The following is a 23,521-nucleotide window of genomic DNA, read 5'->3' on the forward strand; positions in this document are numbered from 1 at the left end:
AGCTTTTGAGATGATTGAGGCTGAAGTTTACACGATCAGATTTGAGGTTGGAGACTCCTCAGATGAGGTTGGAGACACCCTATACACTTTTAAATATCCTTTTTGACTAGCAACTGAATTATAACTCACACACAAGCTCTTGAGACAATTTTGCTGTTGCGACTTCGCCCTGCTGTGCTACTACTCGACGATTTCCAACTGCTGATCGAAGACCAATACCAACACATGAGCACTTCAACTTCAATATCATACAAGTCATTTACTTTACTACTTTAAAAGGAAGTATAGGGTGTTACACTGTCCTATTATTATTCTTTGTACTCGATTACTCTACCAAGATATCGGTAGAGGATTTTAGTGGATTTTCCATTGATAGGTCTAAGTGGCCTGGGTCTTGGAGTAGGAGTCGCTGAACGCTTCAAACCAAGTAAAACGTTTGTGTCCTCTTTTCTTTCTAGGTCTTGTTTATTGTTTTTAATTTCACTGCACACTTGCTTTTATACAACCAACAAAGAAAGATTTTAATTACACGTGATTCACCACCCCTCTCCTCTCATGTGCTCATCGATCCTACATCTTATACTCCTCAGTAAAATGGAGTTACTGAGGGAAAGAATGACACTCTAAAGAAGATGATGAATGCTCTTCTATTGAGCTTTGACTGCCAAAGTTTATATAAGGGAAGCTGTGTTAACAGACAATTACCTTTTAAATAAGATATTCCGAAAAAAATAGATAAGAGCTCTTATTAGTTGTGGAATAGAAAACAACCACCCTATAAATATTTTGAAATGTGGGAATGTCTCGTCAAAGTTTTGGTGCCCAATGAAGGCACTGGAATTCTGTTCTATTTCAATTTTCCTATACAAAAAAATTGTACAAGAGCAGAACTTTTCCTAACAACCCGCATGTTGGATCAAACATGTGTTTGATCAATCAAGTAAGTTCATAAATGATCAAAGCACACCTTGATCAAAGTACAAGATCGCTGACCTCTTGTTTTGGTATTCCAAAAATGATACAAAGAAAACTAACTAATTATGTAGTGGAATTAAAGAACTAGTTGTACCTTTTCTTTGTAGCTAAAGACCTCTTGATTTTCTGCCGTATTCCTCTCCTCTTCTTGGATGTCGTGTGGGCGACGATCTACTAAGACAACACCACTCTTCCTCTCTTTAGATCCAAACCACCAGCCACAAAAGGAGGCTCTAGGATGGGGCACCTTCTAATCTTCTTCCTTCTCTTCCAATCCACCGGCCACCAAGTAGGAGGGAGCGTTGACCACCAAGGAGGAGGGGGTGCCGACCACCAAGGAGGAGGGGGGCCGACCACCAAGGATAAAGGGGGCACCGACCCTAATAAAGGAGAAGGCGAGGGGTGCCGTCCCTAGGTGAGGAGGAAAAGGAGGGGCGCTTGCCACAAGGAGGAGAAGAGAGAAAAATTAGGTTTTAGGGGCCACCATCTACTCCTTTTTATAGGCTTGTCGTCGGTTACAAAGAAAGAAAAATAACAGAATTATATTAAGAAAAAATCTCCCTTTCTATTAACTTTTTCGCCGACCCAAACCAAGTTAAGTTAAACCAAACCAAGTTACGTTAAATCAAACTAAGTTGTGGATGGGTGGATGCGAGGCTTTATATAGAGGCTACAACAGGGACCTAGAGGAGGAATTGGTTTAGGCCTTCTGGTGGTCTTTGGCTTCCTGTGTTCGGCCCGAACACCCAACCCAAGTCCATCAATAATAACTCATACCACTAAAGGATTATTATTGAACTACCGCACCAATCCTATATTACAATATGGGCTCCTTCTTATCATGAGTGCATTAATCTCCCCGTGTTTAAGATATCATATGTCCATTAATTAATTGAATTACTGGTAACCCAATTAATTAATATCTGATTCCAAGAGTAGTTCCACTTAACTTTATTATCATGTCGGACTAAGTCCACCTGCAGGATTTACATAATAATCCTTATGAGCTCCTCAAGGGGACATCATCAGCCTAAATAATTAAGACGCAATTTCTTTCTATAATCAACAACACACCATATAAATAATACTATCTCCCAACTCATTGGGTCTATTGATTTAACGAATAAATCTAACTCATTGATAAGTTAAAGAAATAAATACTAAGTATACGTGCTTGTTATTATATAGGGATTAAGAGGGCGCACAACCATAATAATAGAGGTTATGTTTTTTATGTAGTCTGTATAAATCGAACAACCTCAGATGGTCCTGCTCAATACATACATAGTGTACTAGTGTAATTTTATAGTCAAGACAGACTAATACCAAATTACACTACAATTATTCCAATGGTTTGCCCCTATTCATCTTGGTTGTGAGGTACTATTGATAATTTATAAGGAACCAATAATATGATCTTCTGTGTGACACCACACACCATGTTGTCTACAATATAAATTAAATGGGCAACTGCATCAACATATATATAAATATAAAATGCAAACATTTGACCGAAGTGATTCTTATTTCAAAATATTTCAAAACAGATGTTCATACAAAAGCTAGGCTTATAGTATACATCCCAACACCCAATTCAAAAAGGATTAAGATAGGACTAAAATACATTAATTACATATTTATTAGATATGCACATAATAGTAGTGTGTATCAATTTTATATGTATTAGTCACAAATACTGAATATACATAAGAACTCAATAATAGAATCGAGAAATATCTTATTTTTCCAGCATGTGTTTCCATATAAGACTCGAGAGGAAGATAAATTTTCAAAATGAGCATATGAAACACAAGAATATGAAGATGATGATGAACCAGTTGAGGTTAATCTTAGACAAAGTAAAAGAACTCGGGTGGAAAAATCCTATAGAAATCACTTTCATGTTGAAAAGTGAGCCCCATAGTTACTCAGAAGCAGTAAACTCTTCTGATGGACCTCATTGGAAAGGGATATTTGCATCTGAGATAGACTCTATCTTGCAAAATCACACCTAGGAACTTATGGATCATCCTCGAGGAAGCAAACCACTAGGTTTTAAGTGGATTTTCAAGAAAAAATGAAATTAGATGACAGATTGATAAGTGCAAGGCCAAATTGGTAATCAAAGGATATCGACAATGAAAAAACCTTAATTATTTGATACATATTCTTTGATGTTAAAAATAACTTTCATTAGAGTGTTGTTAACTATTACTTTTCTACAGAATCTGGAAATATATCAGATAGATGTAAAGACATCTTTTCTAAATGGAGATTTAAAAGAGAAAATATACATGGAACAACCTCAAGAGTTTTCTGTGAGAGGACAAAAAAAATTAGGTTTGTAGATTTGTGAAGTTATTATATGGGTTGAAATAAGTATCAAAGCAGTGACATGAGAAATTTGACAATGCCATGAAGGAATGTGGATTCAATGAATGTGATAAATGTGTTTACATAAAAGGCATAGAGAATGACTTTATCATCTTGTGCATATATGTAGATGACATACTTATCATTGGGAGTAATGGTAAGATAATCAAATACACTAAAGATATGTTGAACTCAAGATTTGACATGAAAGACATAGGTCTAGCTGATGTAATTCTGGGAATCAAAATTCTTAGAATAGCAAAATGATTTGTTCTTAATCAGTCATATTACATAGATAATATTCTTAAGAAATTTGCCAAGGGATATACTGCATTGGCACAAACACCGATAGATATGAATCAACATCTATCAAAGAATCGAGGGGAGAGTATCTCTCAGATAGAGTACTCTCAAGTGATAAGAAGTTTGATATATCTGATAAATTATATACGACTAGACTTAGCCTACGCAGTAAGTAAACTGAATAGATACACGAGTAGTCCTAGTGTTGACCATTGGAAAGGGATAATAAAAGTACTGAGGTACTTAAAGTATACTCATGAATATGGACTATATTATACAAGATATCCTGTTGTGATCAATGAATAAAATGATGAAAATTGGATATCTGACATAAAATACTCTAAGTCTACGAGTGGATATGTATTCACTCTGGGAGGTGTAACCATTTCTTGGAAATCTTCTAAGCAAATCATAATAACTAGATCCACAATAGAATCTGAGTTTGTAGCTCTTAATAAATGTGGTACAGAGGCTGAATGACTATGATAATTCTTAGAAGATGTTCCTAGATAGCTGAAACTAATATCGACAATTTATATATATTGTGATAGTCAATCAACAATTAGCAAGGCATAGAATCATCTGCATAATGGTAAGTCTAGATATATATTCCATAGACATAATACCATTAGATAACTACTCTCAATGGAAGCTATCACTATTGACTATGCAAAGTCAAAGAATAACCTAGCAGATCTATTAACCAAAGGGTTAAATAAAGAGTTATTTGTAAGTTTATCATGAGGGATGGGCTTGATGCCGATGAGAAATGTTGGTGTAAAGGAAATCCAACCTATGCAAACTATAGATCCCAAGAACTAGATTCAAAGGGATAATCTAAATGCACCGACCAAGTTACTCATTATGGGGGAATGACCCAATAGATAAATGAAGAATGGAAGTTAGGCACACGACTTTTAATGATTTGATAGAGTAATGTGGAATACTCTTAAGAGATTACCTATGTGGGAAAGAAGTGGGACCGCTTCAAAGAGAATTGTAGACATAATTCTTAGAGTTTTTCACAGAACCAGATGTGTTCATAGCTAATGATCCCTGTCTAAAACCAGTGGAGATGGCATGCTGGTTAGGTAGTTGTATTGTTAACCGGAAGAAGACATTCAATCATAAAAAGAAGCTATGAATTGGAGCAAAAATCCTCTCTACAAACACTCAAGAGAGCAAACAATGTTAGCATCAAAAACTAGGAGGGGGGGGGGGGTCCTTCGCGAATGCTCTTTGACGCTCAAGTTAATATAGTAGCTGAGCAGAAAAATGAAGCGATGAATAGTAAGGCTCACACATAAATAAAGCTGCTGTAAAAGCGTACCTTGCCAACGGAGAGGTCCCCCCTTTATATATCACTTCTTATAATCTCTGTAATCATGAGGTGGTAAAGAATGTCGAGTGTCAAAAACTATTGAGAAAGGAAATACATACAACCTAGGAGGTGTATAGTCACCGTCCGAGGAATCTTCCGTTACCCGTGTGCACCCTTTTTCGTAACTTACACCATTAATGCGGCGATTGAAGGAATATGCTGTCACAATATGTCAGCTGATAGAAAGTGTAGAGTCACCTTCTAGGAAGGTTCCATTGAATGCTCATATAACAACAAAAGAATATTCTTTAATAAATGATTGTTATTCTCTGACAAACTGTTGTGATTTTCTGACCATATAGTCCTCGAAGATGTCCCGACCGGATATTTAGCCGATCGGATGTATATATAAAAGTAGAGTACCGAGTTTGGTAGGGTGTTAGGCCCCTAGGACAATTCAGATATATGTCGTGTGATGTTGGAGATCTGATTATAAAGTAATAGAGAACTAAGTCCCCTAGGTTCGGATGGCTTTATGACCGATAGACCATATGTAGGGATACTCGCTTTTGAAGAATGGGGAACTGAACCTCGAGAGGCCCAATCAGTACTTTTAGTTAATCGTTCTTGTACTTATAGGCTTGTCCCTGAAGTGAGAGCTTGAGTTTTAGAAATCTGGTCGAGTTTCTTCTGAGGTTTGCCTTGTATGTTGACTCTTCAGAGATAAAGCTACTGAGCACAGGAGTAAAATGCTAGGTCCTTCAGATCCGGCCAGAGCTAGGGTCGGTTGTCAGTCATCCTTGGATTGGGACCTTAGCGTTGGGTGAGGAGCAAAAGAGGTATATGCTAGCTACCACCTCTCCTTGACTTTGATTGTTATGTCACCTTGACTTTGACCTCCACATCACCCCGAGGGTCCACGTTTAATGTCCTGTATCACTAGCCTTCTCTTAAAGTCTAGTCGAAGGAGACTCATAGTCGACTGACTAGACCCAAGTCCTGTATCTGCTCAACCGACTCGCTTATTGGTTCGATCTAGTGAATTTGCTTTCACTCACCCATTATTGCTACACTTTTGTACTTTTTTAAAGAATGCATGTTAGAGGATCAATATGCCTAGTGGTATACCACTGATATGTGAGAAGATATTTTTTGGTATGATGATTCTGCTATCTTATTCATCATAAATACCCATTTATGGGTGAATGCCATGTGTCTCACTAACACATTTTTTGAAATGACAACTAACGCATGCCATTTCGTACGAACTAACAACACTCCCATCCTTGTAAATCAATGGTCATTAATGGGCATGTTATTTTAATTAGACGATTGTGTGGGGCCTTGTCTTGTGGCATGTGTTTAAAAACCCTAAGTTGTGCAAAAATGAACCATTTTGCTCTTCGTCTTCTTCGACCTTCTATCCAGTGATTTCTGTTGACAAACTTTTATTTCTTGTGACTTGTGCTAGTAAGTCTTTCCGTTGACCTTCCTATGCGTTTTCTTCCTCTATCCATGGCCCAAGAATTGTTTTCTCCCTGGTACACTTTCATCTGCTCAGATTTTGATATCACTAATTGAAAAACAATTTGTTTGCAATATGAAATCCCCAAAAATTACTGTATCCGCCTTCCTCTCCCCCAAGATCATCCTTATCACCCGCCTGAGGGCCATGTTACATTTATTAAGGACTAAATGGTAGCTGGTTGGTGTTTCCCAATCCCCTCTTTCCTCTCTAAAATAAGTCACTATTGTCAGCGCTACTCGGAATTCCGTTCTGTTTCCCCTGTACAAAAATTTCTACAAGCACAGAACTTTTCCTAGCAACCCATGTGCTTTTTAGAAGTTAAACTTAGATTGAAAACGAAACTTAACATTATTAATCCAAGTTCAACCCATGTGTTCATTAGAAGTTAAATCATATTACAGAAGTTGATTAAATATCTATTTCAAGGATTGGCTTCCAGGTCATTGGCGAGGCACTCGACCTTCTTGGGTATAGGATCATCCACCACTTCCTAGTCAAAGCCTTTCAAAGAAATTGAATATTTAAACTCCTTACAGTAAACCCTAGGTTAAACTACATAGACCTCAATCAAAGCATAAGATTGCTGGCCTTTCGTGTTGGTACTTCAGGATCCATACAAAGGAAAAATAAACAAGTACACAGCGGAAACAATTAACTAGTTATACCTTTCTTTGTAGCTTAAAGACCTCTTGATCTTCTACTGTATTCCTCTCTTCCTCTTAGACGTCATGTGGGCAATGATCTACCAAGACACAAAAACCACCCAAGACCTTTCTTACAAGAATTTTGGCCACCAAGGGATCAAAGCTAGGAACACCACCTCTTGTTCTTCTTTCTTCCTTGAAACCCGCCGACCACAAGATGGTTGAAGCCTATTGATGTCGTCGACCTTAGGTGAGAAAGCAAAGGGGAATAAGAATATGAAGGGGGTCGACTACAAGGAGAATAGAAGAGGAATAGAAATAGTGTAGATGATTATTATTTCTAAGGCACCATCTATCCTCTTTTATAATCCTTGGTAATGGCTAAAAAGGAAAGCTTTTAACAATAATTAAAATCTCTCTTTTAAATTTCCTATTGTGGATGGCTACAAAAGGAAAGTTTTAAAATTAAAAATCCCTCTTTTAAACATTGTAGATGGCTACAAAAACAAAGATTTTTAAAATTAAAACCTCTCTTTTAAATCATGGTTACAAAAAAGGAAAGTTTTAACAAAAATAAAATCTATCTTTTAAACCATTGTAGATGGCTATAAAAGGAAAGATTTTTTAAATTTAAAACTCTCTTTTAAAACCATGTGGATGACTTCAAAAAAAGAAAGTTTTTAAAATTAAAAATCTCTCTTTTAAAACATTGTAGATGGCTACAAAAAGAAAGATTTAAAAAATTAAAAACTCACTTTTAAACCCATCTTGGTCGGCCCCTTGCTTGGGCACCAAGTAAGGGGTGGCCGACCCCTTGCTTGGGCACCAAGCAAGGATGTGGCCGGCCATAAGGATGACTTGGGTGGATGCGAGACTTTATACATAGAGCTATAACAGGGATCTAGAGGAGGAATTGGTTTTGGCCTCCTGATGAGCTTGAGCTTCCTGTGTTCGACCCGAACACCCAACTCAAGTTCATCAATAATAACTCATACCACTAAAGAGTTATTATTGAACTACCGCACTAAACTCATATTACATTATGAGCTCATTCTTATCATGAGTGCGTTAATCTCCCTGTATTTAAGATATCGAATGCCCATTAATTAAATGAGTTACTGACAACTTACTTAATTAACATCTAGCTCTAAGAGTAGTACCACTCAATTTCATTGTCATGTCGGAACTAAGTCCACCTGCAGGGTTTACATGACAATCCTTATGAGCTCCTCAAGGGGACATCACCATCCTAATAAATATGACACAATTTTCTTCTATAATCAACAACACATCATATAAATAATATTATTTTCCAACTTATCGGGCCTATTGATTTAACGAATAAATCTCACCCTTTGATAAATTAAAGAAATAAATACTAAGTGCATGTGCTTGTTATTATATCGGGATTAAGAGTACGTGCATCCATAATAACAGAGGTTCTGTTCTTTTATGCAATCAGTATAAAAGGAACAACCTCAAATGGTCTTGCTCTATACACACATAGTGTACTAGTATAATTTTATAGTCAAGATAAATTAGTACCAAATTACACTATAATCATTCCAATGGTTTGTCCCAATCCATCTTGGTTGTGAGCTTCTATTTATAATTTATAAGGAACTGATAACATGATCTTTTGTGTGACACCACACACCATGTTATCTACAATATAAATTAAATGGATAACTACATTTAACTAAATGCAGATATTTGACTAATGTAATTCTCATTTCAAAATAAATGTTTATACAAAAGCTAGGCTTTTAGTATACATTCTAACAATCTCCCACTTATACTAAAAGACTATGCTGCCATATATGCTGCCATATATCTGATCTCCATACCCTCAACATGTCCATCAAAAGCTCTCTCCGGAAGGGCCTTAGTGAAAGGATCTGCCAGGTTATCTTCTGATGCAATCTTGGTGACAACAACTTCTCCTCGCTTTACGATGTCTCGTATCAGGTGGTACTTGCGCTCAATGTGTTTACTTGCCTTATGGGCTCGTGGTTCATTCGAGTTTGCTACTGCACCACTATTATCACAATAAATTGTGATAATTTTGGGCAAACCAAGAATCACATCTAAGTCCATCAAGAAGTTTCTAAGACATACAGCTTCTTTGGCTTCCTTAGAGGCTGCCACATACTCAGTTTCCATGGTAGAGTCCGAAACGTATTTATCTTAACACTCCTCCATGCTATGGCTCCACCTCCCAAAGTAAACACATATCCTGAGGTCGACTTACTATTGTCCCTATCTGCTTGGAAGTCCGAATTCGTGTAACCCACAGGGAGCAAATCATCTGTCTAGTAAACTAGCTTCTAATCTCTAGTCCTTTTCAGGTACTTCAATATATGCTTTATGGCAGTCCAATGTCCTTGTCCTGGGTTACTTTGATATCTGCTAACCATGCCTACGGTAAAACAGATATTCGGTCTCGTACATAGCATCGCATACATTAGGCTTCCTACAGCCAGAGCATAAGGAACTGCCTTCACGTCCTCTATTTCCTTTGATGTTTTAGGAGACATCTCTTTAGATAAAGGTACTCTATGCCGAAAAAGTAGAAAACCTTTCTTGGAGTTTTGCATGCTAAAATGAGCTAGAATAGTATCGATGTATGAAGCTTAGGATAAGCACAACATTCTTTTCTTGCGATCTCTTATTACTTTGATCCCAAGAATATGTCCACATTCTTCCAAATCCTTCATATCAAACTGCTTGGATAACCATACCCTTACGTCTGACAACATTTTGACATTGTTGCCAATGAGCAAAATATCATCTACGTATAGTACAAGAAATACCACCACGTTTTTGTCAGTCTTCCTGTATACACAAGACTCATCCGGACACTGAATAAATCCATAAGACTTGATCACTTCATTAAACCTGATGTTCCAAGATCTCGAAGCTTGCTTTAGTCCATAGATAGACTGATTGATCTTACATACAAGATGTTCTTTCCCCTTCGTAATGAATCCCTTTGGTTGCTTCATATGGATATTTTCTTCAAGACTTCCATTAAGGAAAGCTGTCTTGACATCCATTTACCAAATCTCATAATCCATATGAGCAGCAATAGATAAAAGAATCCGGATAGACTTAAACATGGCTACCTGCAAAAAGGTTTTCTTATAATCGATTAACTCTTTTTGAGTATACCCTTTTGCAACAAGCCTTGCTTTGAAGGTTTCCACCTTCCCATATGCCCCTCTTTTTTTTTGTAGACATATCCAATGGCTTTTACATCATTTGGTGATTCTACAAGCTCTCATACCTGATTAGAATACATAAATTCTATTTCAGAGTTCATTGCACTTTGCCAAGATGCTGCATCTTTATCTTGGAGTGCTTTATCATATGTCCAGGGTTCAGGTTCATGTTCACCAAGGATCAAGTCCGAAGATTCTCCCAAAAACATGAATCTATTAGGTTTCTTAACAACCCTCCTACTACGATGATACACTACTTGTAATTGTGCATCATTTGTGATACGTGTTGCAGTTTCTTGTGGTATCTCATCTTGTACCATTTGTACTAAAGTAGACGTGTCTTCTCTTATTTCCTCAAGAATAATTTTACTCACGGGCTTATGGTTCATTACATAGTCCTCTTCTAAAAATCGGGCATTGGTGCTAATAATGACCTTCTGATCTTTAGGACTATAAAATAAACCACCTTTCGTTTCTTTAGGATAACCCACAAACAAGCGAACTTCTGTACGTGATTTCAACTTATCAGCGTCTCCCTTCAGCACATGTGTTGGACTACCCCAAATCCCAATATGTTTTAGACTAGGCTTACGACCATTCCACAATTCTGCGGGAGTAGAGGTTACTGACTTAGAAGATACCAAGTTCAGAATGTACACTGCCGTTTCCAGGGCATATCCCTAAAACGAATTTGGTAATTCTGAATAACTCATCATTGATCTAGCCATTTCCATAAGAGTCCTATTCCTTCGTTCTGCCACACCATTCTGTTGGGGTGTACCAGGTGCAGACAGTTGAGATTGAATCCCAACCTCTGATAAGTAACTCCTAAACTCTCCTAAGAGGTACTCACCACCACGATCAGATCATAGTGTCTTGATACCTTTACCATGACATTTCTCCACATCAGCCTTGTATTCTTTGAATTTATCAAAGCACTTAGACTTGCGGCGCATCAAATAAATGCACCTGTATCTCGAATAGTCATCTATAAAAGAGATAAAATATTCGAAACCACCTCTTGCCTGGATAGTCATAGGTACACACAAATCAGAATGAACCAATTCCAACACATCTTTGGCTCTATACCCCTTGACCTTAAAAGGTCTCTTGGTCATTTTTCCTTCCAACAAGATTCGCAGGTTGGGAAATTTTCCACCACTAATGAACCCAAAGGTCCATCGGCTATTAGCCTATGAATCCTACTCAAGTTAATATGACCAAGCCTTAGATGCCAAAGATATGTTTGATTTATTTCCGAAGGTTGCTTTCTTTTATTAGAATTATAGATGTGTTATTAATTTCCATTTGTTGTATCGTGGGAGTTATTGGATTTAGAGTATACAAATTACCAACCAACGTACTAGAACAGATAACTACCCTATTTTTCTTGACAACTACTTTGTCATCAAAAGAAACAGAATATCCATCCATAAATAGTTTAGAAACTGAAATCAAGTTATTTCTAAAACATGGTACATAAAGATAATTTCTCAAAATCAATGTTTTATTTCTATCAAAAGATAAATAAACATCTCCCTCTGCAACAGCCACTACTTTTGTAGCATTGCCCATATAGACGGTAATCTCCCCTACATGTAGTCGTCGAGTTTCCTAGAAACCCTGCAATGAATTGCAGACATAATCAGTGACTCCAGTATCTACACATCAGGTACCGGTAGATAACGCCATTAAGCATGTTTCAACAACTAGAGAATAAGATATACCTTTATTGTTCTCCTTTCTACGAGGACAGTCCACTTTCCAATGTCCAGACTGCTTGCATGTGAAGCATTTGCCTATCGGCTTCTTCACACTTGCATGCGGCCCAATCCCTAGAGATCGATTCACTTTCTTTGCTGAACCAACTTGTTTCTTTTTCTTCTTTTTGCCTTTCGGCTTAGAAGCAGAAATATTTTCAGCAATGTGAATTTGAGAACTTTGATGAAATAGCCCTTCTGCTGCTTGAAGTTCTATCAGAAGTTCCGCCAATGAATAAATCCTTTTGTTCATGTTGTAGTTCGGAACTGCTCAAAACTTTTAGGCGGCGTTTGGAGAATGATATCGACCTGGGTTTCCCCATCATTTTTTGCTCCAAGGACTTCCATCTCATTCAAAAGAGCCATCATTTTGAGGATATGATCCCTTACGGGTGTCCCCTCAGTCATGGTGGTCGTCATCAAGTTTCTCATAGCCTTCTGTCTAACAGTCCGATTCTAGTGACTAAAGAGTTCCTTGAGATTGCGCATCATGTCATAAGCGGTAGGCATGGCCTGATGTTGATGTTGCAGCACATTTGACATAGAAGCCAAAATGTAACACCGCGCAATCTCATCTGCCCTGACCCATTTCTTATGATACTCAATCTCCTCTTCACTATAATCGCTATTAGGCAGGCTTAGACAGATCTAAAAAAGTATGAACTTGTAACCTTCAGCAGTTAAGACAATGTCCAAGTTTCATTTCCAATCAATGTAATTATGATCAGTAAGTTTGTTTTCTTTCAATATAACAGTAAGAGGATTGAAAGCCATTTGAAATCCTAAGAATCACAAAATATTTTATCAAAACTTTAGAATTTAAAATAATATTGATTCCTCAAACAATATCATTTAAATTCACCAATACCTCAAAATACCATGAATTTTGTATGCCACGATAGTGTGGACGTATACAAATTCAAACATTTGTAAGAGGGGGTTTTACCCATTAATTTTATTATCGTGTCAACCTAACTTTATGATAAATAAAATTAATAGTTGATTTTTCTTTGGTCACACAAATAATAGCAGTGACTCCGATGGGGAGGATACTATTAAATGCGCCTAAGTGTATACCATTACTTGATACTTAGTCCATTAAATAGGATTGTTCCCCTTCAGATGAAGAAGATCACACAAACCTAAATAATTTCCTATAATCATCCATAAAGGGAGTTTGATCTAGTGATTCGCAAACAAACTCATCTGATGTGGAGGAAGACACTCAAAGCCAAGCACAAGTTTGAATGTATTACTTACAAATCAGTAATGGAGACCGTGGAATTTAAATAATTCATCTCCCACTTAGTTATTTAAAATGAGGAATTTTAACATGCACACATACACAACACATATAAACAGCATAAAAGGCAATAAATATGAAAAATAATTTTCCAACTATTATGGCCTCATCCATAGTTGTCCTCCGTGTGCTACTAACCCTAACCGCTGCCAAGGGGTCATGCCATCACATTTATCTTGCTTACTTTTCTACTGCGCCTCTGGTCCTCAAATAGCACCACACCTCGCAATGATACGATCCGCGAAAAATAAAATTTTACATTTATCGATCCTATATTCCACAAGGAAATGTACATGTAATCTAGATCGAACAGAATGTAAAATCCTAAAACTAATACATCTCCTGCTGTATTTAATAATTATAATCATGCACACACATAAAATGCCCTCGACATGCCCGAGGGTCCAAATCACACACAAACACAATAGGGTTATAATAGTTGGAACTAGGATGCCTGCAACCACAGAGTTAATCTATTTGCACATCCTATTATTATCTTGCCTAAATTTATGTATGAAAAGTGCATAATTTAACTGAAAACCAAATACACAGAGGTAGAAAATTAGCTATGATACCAATTGTTGATGCTACTCGAAATTCCGTTCTGTTTCCTTTGTATAAAAATTTGTACAAGCACAGAACTTTTCCTAGCAACCCATGTGCTTTTCAGAAGTTAAACTTGGATTGCAAACAAAACTTAACATTATTAATCCAAGTTCAACCCATGTGTTCATTAGAAGTTAAACCATATTACAGAAGTTGATTAAATAACTATTTCAAGGATTGACTTCCAGGTCATTGGCGAGGCACTTGACCTTCTTGGGTATGAGATCATCTACCACTTCCTAGTCAAAGCCTTTCAAATAAATTGAATATTTAAACTCCTTATAGTAAATCTTAGGTTAAACTACAGAGATCTCAATCAAAACACAAGATCGCTGGCCTCTTGTGTTGGTACTTCAGGATCCATACATAGGAAAAATAAACTAGTACACAGCGGAAACAATTAACTAGTTATACCTTTCTTTGTAGCTTAAAGACCTCTTGATCTTCTGCTGTATTCCTCTCCTCCTCTTGGACATCGTGTGGGTGATGATCTACCAAGACGTAAAAACCACCCAAGTCCTTCTTTCTTCCAAGACTTTCGGTCACCAAGGGATCAAAGCTAGGAACACCACCTCTTGTTGTTCTTTCTTCCTTGCAACCCTCCGGCCATAAGATGGTTGAAGCCTCTTGATGTCGCCGATCTTAGGTGAGAAAGCAAAGGGAGAATAAGAATATGAGGGGGCCGACCACAAGGAGAATAGAAGAGAAATAGAAATAGTGTAGATGATTATTATTTCTAGGGCACCATCTATCCTCTTTTATAATCCTTGGTAATGGCTAAAAAGGAAAGATTTTAACAACAATTAAATCTCTCTTTTAAATTTTCTATTGTGGATGGCTACAAAAGGAAAGTTTTAAAATTAAAAATACCTCTTTTAAACATTGTAGATGACTACAAAAAAGAAAGATTTTTAAAATTAAAACCTCTCTTTTAAATCATAATTACAAAAAAGGAAAGTTTTAACAAAAATAAAATCTCTCTTTTAAACTATTGTAGATGGTTATAAAAGGAAATATTTTTTAAATTTAAAACTCTCCTTTAAAACTATGTGGATGACTTCAAAAAAGGAAAGTTTTTAAAATTTAAAATCTTTCTTTTAAAATATTATAGATGGCTACAAAAATAAAAATTTGAAAAATTAAAACTCATTTTTAAACCCATCTTGGTCGACCCCTTGCTTGGGCACCAAGCAAGGGGTGGTCGGCCCCTTGCTTGGGCACCAAGCAAGGATGTGGTCGGCCATAAGGATGACTTGGGTGGATGTGAGACTTTATACATAAAGGCTACAACAGGGACCTAGAGGGGAAATTGGTTTTGGCCTCCTGATGAGCTTGAGCTTCCTGTGTTCGACCCGAACACCCAACTCAAGTTCATCAATAATAACTCATACCACTAAAGAGTTATTATTGAACTACTGCACCAATCCCATATTACATTATGAGCTCCTTCTTATCATGAGTGCGTTAATTTCCCTGTGTTTAAGATATCGAATGCCCATTAATTAAATGTGTTACTGACAACTCACTTAATTAACATCTAGCTTCAAGAGTAGTACCACTCAACTTCATTGTCATGTCGGAACTAAGTTCACCTGCAGGATTTACATGACAATTTTTATGAGCTCCTCAAGGGGACATCATTATCCTAATAAATAGGACACAATTTTCTTCTATAATCAACAACACACCATATAAATAATATTATTTCCCAATTTGTCAGGTCTATTGATTTAAAGAATAAATCTCACCCTTTGATAAATTAAAAAAATAAATACTAAGTGCATGTGCTTGTTATTATATCGGGATTAAGAGTACACACATCCATAATAATAGAGGTTCTGTTCTTTTATGCTGTCATTATAAAAGGAACAACCTCGAATAGTTCTGCTCTATACACATATAGTGTATTAGTGTAATTTTATAATCAAGATAAATTAGTACCAAATTACACTACAACCATTCCAATGGTTTGTCACAATCCATCTTGGTTGTGAGCTTCTATTTATAATTTATAAGGAATTGATATAACGCCCTGGCCCGGGCGGGCCCCACCCAGACCGAACTAGGAACGCCATTAGAATTACCCATCAGGTTGACGACTAGCTCCACAAACCACCGGAGATCCTTTCAGCGTGCTTTGTTCTCACTCGCACGTACCCTGGAAAACTTCCCAGGAAGTCACCCATCCTCAGATTTCTCCAAGCCAAGTACGCTTAACTTTGGAGTTCTTAAGTTTGGGCTTCCGAAAAGGAAGGTGCACCTTGGTGATATGGATAGTACCATCTAACCTTTTAAGCCATACTTAACCAGAATCTCAGAACCGGGGTATTACAATCACCCCCACTTAAAGACACAACGTCCTCGTTGTGTAATCATGAATCACACCACAAACAAATCCCAAAATTTCCCTCGCTAGGTGGTGCCCTAGGTGCTCCTGCCACAGGCGCACTCACGGTCACAAGGTTGCTCTGATACCATCTATAACGCCCCGGCCTGGGCGGGCCCCACCCGGACCGAACCGGGAACGCCACTAGAATTGTTCATCGGGTTGACGAATAGGTCCACAGACCACCAGAGATCCTTTCAGCGTGCTTTGTCCTCACTCGCACGCACCCTGGAAAACTTCCCAGGAGGTCACCCATCCTTAGATTTCTCCAAGCCAAACACGCTTAACTTTGAAGTTCTTAAGTTTGGGCTTTCGAAAAGAAGGTGCACCTTGGTGATATGGATAGTACCATCTAACCTTTTAAGTCATACTTAACCAGAATCTCAGAACCGAGGTATTACAAATGTCACGCCCTGAGAGTAAGGTTGTCCGACAAAAAATCGGACAGCACCTCCCTTGTAGCAGTGACAAATGAACCAGTATACATAGCTAACAGATATACATATATAAAATACAACCAACTCGGTTAGAACTAAACACATCCATGCAGATAATAAGCAGCCCACTCAGCTGGTAAATCAAACATAGCGGAAAACAAAATAACAAGAACAAAATAGCAAAACTACTCACCGCGGGCCGGCCCAGCTTGACTCCTCAACAAAACAAAACCAAATACAAGTTAACACAAAGTCAACAATTGATTATTACAATACCATGTTCACAAGTTCAAATCATAACAAAACGATAAACCAAAACCAGAAATCCATCCTCGGAAGCAACGTGGGGCCAGCATTCAGGATTCTCCTCCAAGTGTACTGGCATCACTATCGGCTACCTGGTGAAATTATCGGTTTACCGGGTTGTGAGTATAAAGACTCAACGGGTAAATAATAGATAGTGCATGAGTAATATAAAGAGTCAGGAGTACAACAGGATACAGTCTGGAGAAGATAAATAGCAGATACTACTGTGTAAACAAAATATATATCCATACCTGATACCATATCCTAGGCTAGTAATATAATGTCTGAGATAACATAAACTGCTACAGTACTACTCATAACTACCAAGATCATAGGTAAAGTATACTGTTACAGTAATCAGTTTCCAAGCATATATAACAGGTATAAGATAACAGAACTGAATAAGTAAGCATATAACAGCATAATCAAAGATAACAGAAAAATAACGTATGCTCGGATGGTCACTCCCACCCACCCCTCTAGTGCCATGACCCCAATATGGTCGAGAGGCTGGGACAATGACAGACTGTGCACCACTCCAGTTACCACTACTTTCGAGTGGTCAAGGGGACAGTTGCATAGTAGCTGAATAGCTACGTTTGTGACGGGGGTCCTTGCTGCCCGCGACTCTAGCTGTCACTACCCATGAGTGCGCGAGTGGGGGGCATGACAGGACATGCGGCACACTCCAGCTACCACAACCCATGAGTGGTTGAGCATGTGGCCCAGGCCAACGACCGTCTCAACCACAAGGGAGCCAAGGTCATCGGCGATGCATGCAATGACATGATGCGAACAATGCAACAGTCATCATATGTGTGTGTGTGTGTGTCTATATATATATAACAGAAATCAGGTATGCTATATGAAGTCGCATGCTCAATAAGAAGCATAAATAAACAGTAGTCCAAACAGATAACATGGTGACTAGTATCTGCTAATTATTAGGGATAACAACGAGAGATTGTATAGATACGAATTTGAGCATCTCGAAGATTGAGTGGATAAAGTATCAAGCACAAGAAATAATACGAGTGGAGTCAAGATATATTCTACATTATCTGGTCTACTCATGCACTAAGAACAATAACTAAAGAAACAAGTCAAGAAGTACCCGCCTCGAAATGTAGGCTGAAACCGATGCCACTTCATCACGACACCCGCCTTGATCAATGTCCTGCATCAACGTATCAATTTTAACCACATACTTAATTAACTGAATAACTAAGCTAACACACAAGACAGGTAAATAAATCCGAGCTCGTTCATTACCCTCAACTAATCCCCATTACCGATCTACCCAATCACAAGTAACATCCCTAATTCACACTACACAATTAGGGGTACTAAATCACGAGTTAATCCCCTAAATTCAACATGACTTAAGTACTGATACAATCCACACTAAGAGTTCTTAATTCAACACTTTACTTCTACCATAACCTCACCTCGGGTTGATCCACAGTCCGGAGATGTTATTTCTGACACAAGCACAGTGCTCCTTACTGCCACAGATTCACGAAACAAAGCTCCTACAAAGCTACAAATAAACACAATCCCCCAATCAACACATGATCCATACAGGAATCCAATAACTTGAACTGCAGCTCTACATCTGAAGCTGAAGATGACTTACCCAATGACTCACGGCTAGAAATCGTCTGCTGGGGAGGTCTATCGGTGTTAATTTGCTGCTAGAGATCCTGCCCGAGCTCCTCTCAGTGTGTCACTTCCAAGCAACAACCCTCAGGTGCCCTAATCCTCCCCTTCTGACATCAAGTCACATATCCATAGATCCAAGGTAATCGAACCCTACTGGAATCAATCCACATCTCACTTACCTCGGTGACAGTCTCCTCTCAAGCGGCGAAGAGCATCCGACTATGGTAGCTTGGCGTTAGGGCTAGGGAACGACGTGACCACCGTTTGGAAATGCACCCTCAGCTGTGATCGAGTTTAGGGTCCGGCGATTCACTCCCTAGTGTCGCCGGAACTCCGATCTGTTCCTCTTGGCCGTAGACTTCTCGCGCGATGCTGCCCTCCGGAGAAAAGTTCACCGTCGCGACCTCTGTTAAGGTGTATAGAAGATAGGAGACTAGATCTGTGACAAAGCGCCGGTGCGATCGGGCATTGAACGTCCGTCGAGCTCTCAGCGGTGATCAACAAGGTTGAGGGAGGATGCCGGCGTTTCTAGGGCACTGTAGCCCCTTTTTGCGAGGTATTTATAAGCGTCGGGTTTTGTTTAACCTTAGGTCCTCTCTTAACCTCCTCAAATGATGATTTCCTCTACCACCTTATGCCTAAGGATTTATCCCCTTAAATTCTACCATACAATCTCCAAATGACTCCAGAAAAATGTCTAAAAATTTCTATAAATTATTGTAGGTTATTCTCCTATAACCCGTGGTTATTTATTTTTGTTATACCTCACATTCTCCCCCTCTAACAAAAATTTGATTCCCAAATTTACGACATAACTGCATTAAACAACATATGGCATGTGTAATTATTACCACTAATAAAATAACTTACATACCTTCATTAAACAAATGTGGGTACTGCGCTCGGATCTCATCCTCCAGCTCCCAGGTCACCTCATCATCTGAATGATGCTCCCATCCAACCTTGACCAATCGGCTGGTCTTATTCCACAACTGGCGTTCCTTGCGATCCAATATCCGTACTGGAACCTCCTCATATGTTACATCTGGCTGAAGGGTGATCGATACATCTGTCAAAATATGCGTAGGGTGTGGCACGTACTTCCTCAACATAGATACGTTAAATACATCATGCACCCCGGCAAGTGATGGTGGCAGCGCTAATTGATAAGCTACCTCACCAATCCTCTCAAGTATCTGAAAGGGTTCGATGTAACAAGGAGCTAACTTCCCTTTCAACCCAAACCTCCTAACCCCCTTGGTAGGAGACACTCGCAGGAAAACATGATCGCCCACAGAAAACTCTAAAGGTCTCCGTCTCTGATCTGCATAACTTTTCTATCGGTTCTGGGCTTCTGACATTATGCGTCTAATGGTGCCAACCAACTCTGCATCTCTCTGAATATGCTGTGAGCCCAAGATTGACGATTCTCCGACTTTGTCCCACAAAGTAGGAGATCTACATGCTCTGCCATACAATGCCTCGAATGGTGCCATCTGAATCGTTGAGTGGTAACCGTTGTTATATGCAAACTCCACCAAGTGCAAATGATCCTCCCAGCTACCACCGAAGTCCATAACACAAGATCTCAATAGATCCTCCAATGTCTGGATAGTGCACTCCGACTGCCCATCTGTTTGAGGGTGAAATGCAGTACTAAAACGGAGTTCCGTACCCATAGCCTGCTGGAGACTCCGCCAAAATCGAGAAGTAAATCGTGGATATCTATCTGATATGATACTCAGAGGTATACCATGTAGTCTGTTGATCTTTTTGCAGTATAACTCTGCCAATCGATCCAATGAATCTATCCTGCGGATCGATAAAAAGTGTGCAGATTTAGTTAATCGATCAACGATTACCTAAATCGCATCATGTCCCTTCCGGGTCCGGGGTAGCCCTACCACAAAGTCCATCGTGATATGCTCCCATTTCCATTTCGGTATTTCTATTTTCTGCAATAACCCAGCTGGCCTCTGATGCTCCGCCTTTATCTGCTGACAAACCAAACATTGTGCCACAAATGTCGCAATGCCCTTCTTCATGCCATTCCACTAGTAAGATCGTTTCAGATCCCTGTGCATACGAGTACCTCTTGGATGAATCGCAAATCTAGATCGATGTGCTTCCTGTAACAAATCCTCCAGAACAGGGTGCGACTCGGGAACACATAACCTTCCATGGAAATATAGAATTCCACTATCGTCACAGGTAAACTCTGGCTGTTGTCCTGAGATAACCCTGCTACGTAAAAACTGTGTATGCTGATCTGTAGCCTGAGCCTCTTTGATACGCTCCACTATAGGTGACTGAGCAACCATGGTGACTAGCAAGCCTCGCTCAGTCTGTGCTTGCTCCATCAACCCCAACTCAGAGAAGCTCTATATCAATTCTGTAACCATCACTCGATGGCAAGCCAACACTCCTCGAGATTTCCTGCTCAAAGCATCGGCTACTACGTTGGCTTTTCTCGGGTGATAATTAATTGTGTAGTCATAATCTTTCAAGAACTCCATCCATCTTCTCTGTCATAGGTTCAGTTCCTTCTGGGTAAGCAAATACTTGAGGCTCTTATGATCTGTATAAATCTCAATGGTGATCCCATATAAATGATGTCGCCAAATTTTCAGTGCAAAGATGATAGCTGCCAACTCCAAATCATGGACTGAATAGTTCCTCTCATGATCTTTCAACTGACATGAGGCATACGACACCACACAGTCATGCTGCATAAGTACAACACCCAATCCATGGTATGACGCATCTGTGAAAAGTACAAATCCATCCATGCCAGAGGGAAGTACTAACACTAGTGCTGTGCTGAGCCTCGGCTTGAGCTCCTGGAAGCTCTGCTCACATGATTCTGTCCAGCTAAACTTCTCTCCCTTTCGTGTTAATCGTGTCAAAGGCAAGGCTATACTAGAAAAACCTTCGATGATAAACCTCCGATAATACCCAGCTGATCCCAAGAAGCTACATATCTCTTGTACTGTTCTTGGTTGTTCCTAGTTAGTGATGGCCTCAATCTTCTGTGGATCGACTGATATACCTCTGCTGGAAATAATGTGTCCAAGAAAACCCACCGAAGGTAACCAGAATGCGCATTTGCTAAACTTGCATAGAGATGTTCTCACCATAGCATCTCCAAAACTATACGAAGATGTTGCTTGTGTTCCTCCTCAGATCGGGAATATATCAGAATATCGTCAATGAACACGATGACGAACTGGTCTAGATACTCAAGGAACACTCTGTTCATTAAATCAATGAACACGACCAGAGCATTGGTAAGTCCAAATGGCATTACTAAGAACTTATAGTGACCATAACGAGTGCGAAATACTATCTTCAGAATATCTGCATCTCTAACCCTGAGCTGATGATAGCCTGAGCGCAAATCAATCTTAGAATATACACAGGTATCCTTCAGCTGATCAAATAAATCCTCTATACGTGGCAATGGATATTTGTTCTTAATAGTCATCACGTTCAGCTGTTGGTAATCAATACATAATCTCAGTGATCCATCCTTCTTCTTAACGAAGAGTACTGGGGCTCCCCATGGAGAAACACTGGGACAGATGAAACCTCTGTCCAACAGCTCCTACAACTGAACCTTCAACTCCTCTAATTCTTTTGGTGCCATGCAATAGGGGGTCTTGGATACTGGTGCGGTTCCCAGAATCAACTCAATCGTAAACTCGACTTGCCTTTTATGAGGCAAACCAGGAAGTTCATCAGGGAACACATCTGGAAATTCTCGAACAATAGAAACGTCCGAGAGCCGTGGTAATGCATCTGAACCAGCCTTAACCATGGACAGCAAATATCCCTGACAACCCTGTGACAATAATCTCCTCACTTGCATTGCCGATATGACTGATATCCCATCACCCTCGCTTCCAACGAATACCCATGATGGAAGACCAGGAGGTCGGAATGTGACTAACCTCGCTCTGCAGTCGACTGTGGCGTGGTTCATGGCCAGCCAATCCATGCCCAATATAATGTCAAATTCTACCATTTCTAATACTTGCAGATCCACCATAAGTGTCTGACCATTGAAGTCTAAAGGACATCCCTTACCTTCCAGACTAATACTTAGTAACTCACCCGATGGTAGAGATACTGTCAATCCATGAGTCCGACGTATAGGTAGTCTCCCGATTTTACCCAGAAACACCCAAGATATGAATGAATGGGAACTACCAGTATCTATCAATAATTCTGCAGTAAATGCATAAACTGAAATAGTACCTCAGAAAACCGATCCTTCAGCCCGCTGTGCCTCCTCCCGTGTGATAGCATAAACGCGACCCACCTCTGAGCTCGGCTATGGCATGCATGGAATGGTCTGTGCTGGGATCGGAGGTGCGGAAACTGGCTGCTGATACTGAGACTGAGGCTGCTACTGATATGCCGAATAAAGCTGAGGTGGATGAGAATCCTACTGTACTGGAAATGCCTAATGAGAAGATGCTGCGACAGAATACTATGTAGTCGCTAGTTCCTGACCCTAAATATGATATATCTATCCCTAAGAAGGTGGCGGTCGCTCCTGACATGGGGCACTCTGAGTCTTCTGAGATCTTCTTTATGGTCATGACTGTGAGGGTTGTTCCCCCTGAGATGTACCTTTAAGAGCCTCCAACTGTTCTTTCAGAGTATAATTCTGACTCTCATGCCCTGGGAGTTT

General features: G+C 39.2%; 1 protein-coding gene across 1 annotated transcript; it reads right to left on the minus strand.

Moving 5' to 3' along the window:
• Window positions 1-19,103: 19,103 nt before the first annotated feature.
• Window positions 19,104-20,504, minus strand: LOC122050560. Its single transcript, XM_042611455.1, has 3 exons — window positions 20,208-20,504; window positions 19,700-20,021; window positions 19,104-19,231 (listed from the first exon to the last, which is right to left on the minus strand). Exons 1-3 carry the CDS (start codon window positions 20,502-20,504, stop codon window positions 19,104-19,106), a joined length of 747 nt encoding a protein of 248 aa, XP_042467389.1.
• Window positions 20,505-23,521: the final 3,017 nt, after the last annotated feature.

The sequence above is a fragment of the Zingiber officinale genome, chromosome 3A (genome assembly GCF_018446385.1).
Source record: "Zingiber officinale cultivar Zhangliang chromosome 3A, Zo_v1.1, whole genome shotgun sequence".
Taxonomy (NCBI): domain Eukaryota; kingdom Viridiplantae; phylum Streptophyta; class Magnoliopsida; order Zingiberales; family Zingiberaceae; genus Zingiber; species Zingiber officinale.